Source organism: Cicer arietinum, chromosome 7, assembly GCF_000331145.2.
Source record: "Cicer arietinum cultivar CDC Frontier isolate Library 1 chromosome 7, Cicar.CDCFrontier_v2.0, whole genome shotgun sequence".
Taxonomy (NCBI): Eukaryota; Viridiplantae; Streptophyta; class Magnoliopsida; order Fabales; family Fabaceae; genus Cicer; species Cicer arietinum.
In genome coordinates this window covers 58775927-58780698 of record NC_021166.2, presented here as the reverse complement: position 1 = coordinate 58780698, position 4772 = coordinate 58775927, and the positions used below count along the sequence as shown (strand labels likewise).

Sequence of the window (4772 nt, the reverse complement as noted above, 5' to 3'; positions counted from 1 at the left end):
TACTATAGTGTTATTTATTTATTTAATTATTTTGGTTTGAAATAAATAAAGGAGGAAACTTTTTTGATTATGTGAAATGGGAAGAAAAAAAACTGAAATGGGTATTTGAAATACTACTCAATGAGTTGTTTGAACAAACTCATCACGGGTTGTTTTTTTCTCAGTGGGTATCTTTCATATGTAAAAATAGTACACATTGCTCCAGAAAGTGTTGCAATTGTTTTAGGATAATAATAATAATAATACAAGAGAGTGAATTGGAAGCATTTGTCTCTGCTTTTTGTAGTTTTGGAGAGATTGTTATTGGGTCAGTGGAGAATGAATTCGGCGCTCTTTCTCTTTTTTGAATTTATTTAAGATTCATTTTACAATAAAGAACCTGTTTTTGAGGTCTTGATGTTGATTTTTCATTTTTAGCTTATGATTTATTGTTATTATAACTTTTTTCTTAGGATTTTTACCTTTATGTTTTGTCTCTAATTCTTGTCTTTTTATTATGGGGTGTTTAGATTTTGAAGTTTTTTTGCAAGTATTTTCAAAGGGTTTATTTATTTATTTATTTATTGAGTTTCTCTCTGCTAACTTTCTGTGACATCTTTTTGTCTTATAATGCAGTTTTTCACGAGGTATTGTCAGAAGTTTTTATATATTTTTCAAAAAAAGTTCCCATCTTTATCCAAATTTCACCACTGTTTCTTTATTAATAATTCTCTACTAGTGATTATGCTATAGATTCTTTTACATGTTCTCTCTCTTTTTTTGAAATTTTACCACAATTCCCTCGTATTGCGTTTATACAACATTTGGTTTCACTTGGTTGTTACACTTGTTCACTCTCTTTCATTCTAACACACACATTTTTAGTTATTTGACATTGTTTTTTCTCATTCACTCACACTTCAGATTTTGACTCAAAAAGAAGTACTTATGGGAAAAGCTAGCAGGTGGTTGAAGAGTTTGTTAGGGAAGAAGAAGGAGAAGGACCACAATGACAATTCAGGTTCATTGACACCTGACAAGAAGGAGAAGAAAAGGTGGAGTTTTGCTAAGCAAGGGAAGGAAGTGATGGTGGTTGAATCACCTAATATTACTCCAACTTCAACTCATGATACTTCTTGGCTTAGATCCTATGTTTCTGATTCGGAGAATCAACAAAACAAACATGCAATTGCTGTTGCAGCTGCCACAGCCGCCGCTGCAGATGCTGCCGTGGCGGCTGCACAGGCTGCTGTTGCAGTTGTGAGACTCACAAGTCAAGGTAGAGGTACATTGTTCAGTGGAAGTAGGGAGAAATGGGCTGCTGTAAAGATCCAAACTTTCTTTAGAGGCTATTTGGTATGTTTGTTCCTTTTGACTTTTTTGTTTTTGTTATGGTTCAAATTTTATGTTAGTGTTTATTTTTCTCATTTTCTCAGTTTTCGCAACTAGTATTGATTTGATAAAAATTGTATTTTTTTTATGATTCTGTGTTGGGACAAAGATATTTTGGTTTGGTATGAGTTTAAGTGTTTTGCTTGATTCCTACTCCTTTGTCTGGTCTCAAAAGGTGAGAAAGTGTTTTTTTTTTTTTTTTTTTAAGATTCTTAATGAAACAGTGTCCCTCTATTCTGTTTTAGATCCTTGAAACAAGTGGCATATACTTTCCCTTTTCTCAACACAATCTCTTTGACTTGTCTTGTTTTTTCAAATCCTCATTTTCTGTTAAAGCTATTGGATTAGATTCTCTTTGAACCATCTCCTAGAATTTTTAACATAGTTTCAATTTTACAAGCATTTGAGTAAGTCTTAATTTCTTGTTTAGGCTTTATGTTCTAGTTTTTTGTTGTGCTTTTGGTATTTGACTCAAACTTTGTTGTTGTTTGATTAATTTTCAGGCACGGAAGGCTCTTAGAGCATTGAAAGGATTGGTTAAGATACAAGCTCTTGTTAGAGGCTATCTAGTTAGAAAAAGAGCTGCTGCAACTCTTCACAGTATGCAAGCTCTAATAAGAGCTCAAACTTCTGTTAGAACACAGCGAGCTCGTCGATCCATGAGCAAAGAAAATAGATTTCTACCAGAAGTTCTTGCAAGAAAATCTTTGGTAAGAAAAAATTTATTTTCTTCTTCTTCTTAGTTAATTTATTTATCATCTATTGATGCACTCTGAGTCTGTGACTATTTACACACATACTATAAAAACACAAATACAAGATTTTTATTGAAAGTCAGTGTAAAATAATAGTGTTTTATTGTGTTTTGTTTTTTATTGTTTAGGAACGATTTGATGAAACAAGGAGTGAATTCCACAGCAAAAGGGTACCTACATTATATGAAACATCAATGAATGGATTTGATGATCAAAGTCCAAAAATTGTTGAAATTGATACATACAAAACCAGATCAAAGTCAAGGCGATTTACATCAACAATGTCTGAATGTGGAGAAGACTTACCACATTGTCATGGAATCTCATCTCCTCTTCCTTGTTCGATCCCCGGTCGAGTCTCGGTCCCCGATCATTGCAGACATGTTCAACAAGACTTTGATTGGTATTTCAATGTTGAAGAATGTAGGTTCCCTACAACAGCACATAACACACCACGTTTCAACAATTCTTCTATGCGTCCAAACAACAATGGTTTAGGTACACCATCTAAGAGTGTTTGTGGTGACACTTTCTTTAGATCTTATTACTCAAATTTCCCTAATTACATGGCTAATACTCAATCATTTAAGGCAAAGTTAAGGTCACATAGTGCTCCTAAACAAAGACCTGAACCTAAGAAAAGGCTTTCACTCAATGAAATGATGGCTGCAAGAAACAGCATAAGTGGTGTTAGAATGCAAAGGCCATCCAATTTACAAACACAACAAGAATCTTGGAATTTTTAATATTATCAAGGCTTGTTTGGTTTCGCAACAGAATTGACAAAACCATATTGAACCATCGTGATTTTGTCAATCTCAATCTACTATGAAAACAGATTGAGAAGTGGAAATTGTGAGGCAAACGTGCATCCAAACAAACACTAAATGGTGTTAATTAGTTAGTGCTTTTTTATTTGTTTTTTCATTTGTGTTTGTGTACATTCTTTTAAAGGGCTCTTTTTTTTCTTCTTCTTTCTTTTGATCATTTTCTTTTTTTATGTTACCAAGTGATTTATATTTAGTAAAGAATTTGGCTTTTTTTTTGTTTCTAAGAATATACCATTGTACTCACTACTCATAGTGCTTGTTGTCTTTTTTCTTTAGAATGTAGTAAAAACCAATGAACAAAAATTTGAAATTATGGTATCTCTCTAGGATATCAATTTGCTGACATAGGAATAGTTTCAAATTACTTCTAAACAGTTGAAATCTCTGCCACTGAACAGTTTGCTATTCAATCATAGTTTTTTGTTGTTGGTGTTTGATTATATTGTGGCAAAAAGTTAATGATTTTGTATAAAAGTTCAATATAAAATGAAATATTATTGCATATATTTAATGTAAAGATAAGTATAACAAAAATTTGAGACTGAAAATATATTTGTATGTAAATATTCGAAATTTTAACTTTTAAGTAAGAATGTATTTTACATGTTTAAAAGTTATTTAAAATTCTATTAAAGAATTATGATTTTCTTTAAGATTCGATCGATGTTAGTTCAATAAAAATTAAAGTAAAAATAAATAAATCTTTTAAAACAAGAATAAAGTAAATTATTAAACTCATATTTTTGAAGAATGTCGTCAATTATTACAAAATTTTAAATGACTTTTAAATATTGATCAGACTCTAATAAAAATTAATTTTAAAATTTGTTTATATTAATTTTTGTCAAAAGAAAAAAAAAGAAAAAAATATTATAAAAAAATACTCACACAATCAAAACTTAAAAAGTGTGATTTGTAATTTTTTTTTTTTTCATTTTCCCTTTGACCACACATTAACAATGAAACTTCCTTTGAGCAAGTTAATCTACCATGTTGAGGAACTAAGAAGTTGAATTCAATTAGTTGATAAATTTAAGTGAAATTCGTATCGATGAAAAATATTTGAAAAAAAAAGAATCTACAATGAGGCTGAGGGAGAGCATTTACCATGGAATCAAACATAGAGTAAAATCAATTTTATATTTTTAGAATTACCTTTACTTCATTAAATAACAATGTAAGCAAATAAAATGAAATAAAGCATATAATATGTTTATTGTTTGGCACTAATATACTTTGCCAGCTACTTTGTGAAGGCTTGAAAATAACTAGTACTAGGCTAGTAGCTAGTAGCTAGTGATCTTCAAAGTTGGAAGAATCTCTGAAAATTGTGTGAAACGTCACAGCATCAAGTAGCATTGACAGTGACTATGTTCCTTTCCTTTGTCTTTTTTCATCTTAGTAAGCAGTTTTTATCATTGATATTTGATTTTAGGTGTCTGTCCAAAGGGGTGACCCTAAAATCAGTAGCAAATATTCTTTTGAATATACTTCATCCGTTCTATTTATAAATAAAATGTATTAATAAAAATTAATGTATTTAATTTATTTTAAATTAAATATATTTAATTTTTATTAATTAATTTTTATTTATAAATAAAAATGGAAGAATTACTAGTAAGATAAACTAATTTTTTTTTAAAAAATGTACAAATATTTTTCACTAAAAAATTATTTGTGGACATTTAAATAATTTATTTATACTGTTATAGAGAAAAAAAATAGAAAATAATATGATAGATGTAATATATTGATGATGTGACAAATAAAAAAGATAAAAAAATAAATAAATGTTGAATGAATATTAAAAAATACA

The 4772-nt window shown here is 29.4% G+C and overlaps 1 protein-coding gene across 1 annotated transcript; it reads left to right on the top strand.

Annotated features, from left to right (window-relative positions):
• Positions 1-3276, top strand: LOC101491092 (protein IQ-domain 26). The gene is made up of 4 exons (XM_012718603.3): positions 1-307; positions 904-1335; positions 1875-2081; positions 2255-3276. Exons 2-4 carry the CDS (start codon positions 928-930, stop codon positions 2870-2872), a joined length of 1233 nt encoding a protein of 410 aa, XP_012574057.1. The 5' UTR covers positions 1-307; positions 904-927; the 3' UTR covers positions 2873-3276.
• The last annotated feature ends 1496 nt before the right edge of the window (positions 3277-4772 follow it).

Bases quoted from the DNA above. Each gene is read 5' to 3' on its own strand.
- LOC101491092 (XM_012718603.3), top strand. From the start codon at position 928: ATGGGAAAAGCTAGCAGGTGGTTGAAGAGTTTGTTAGGGAAGAAGAAG. The intron at 1,336-1,874 runs GTATGTTTGTTC...ATTAATTTTCAG, and splicing joins CTTTCTTTAGAGGCTATTTG to GCACGGAAGGCTCTTAGAGC. The intron at 2,082-2,254 runs GTAAGAAAAAAT...TTTATTGTTTAG, and splicing joins TTCTTGCAAGAAAATCTTTG to GAACGATTTGATGAAACAAG.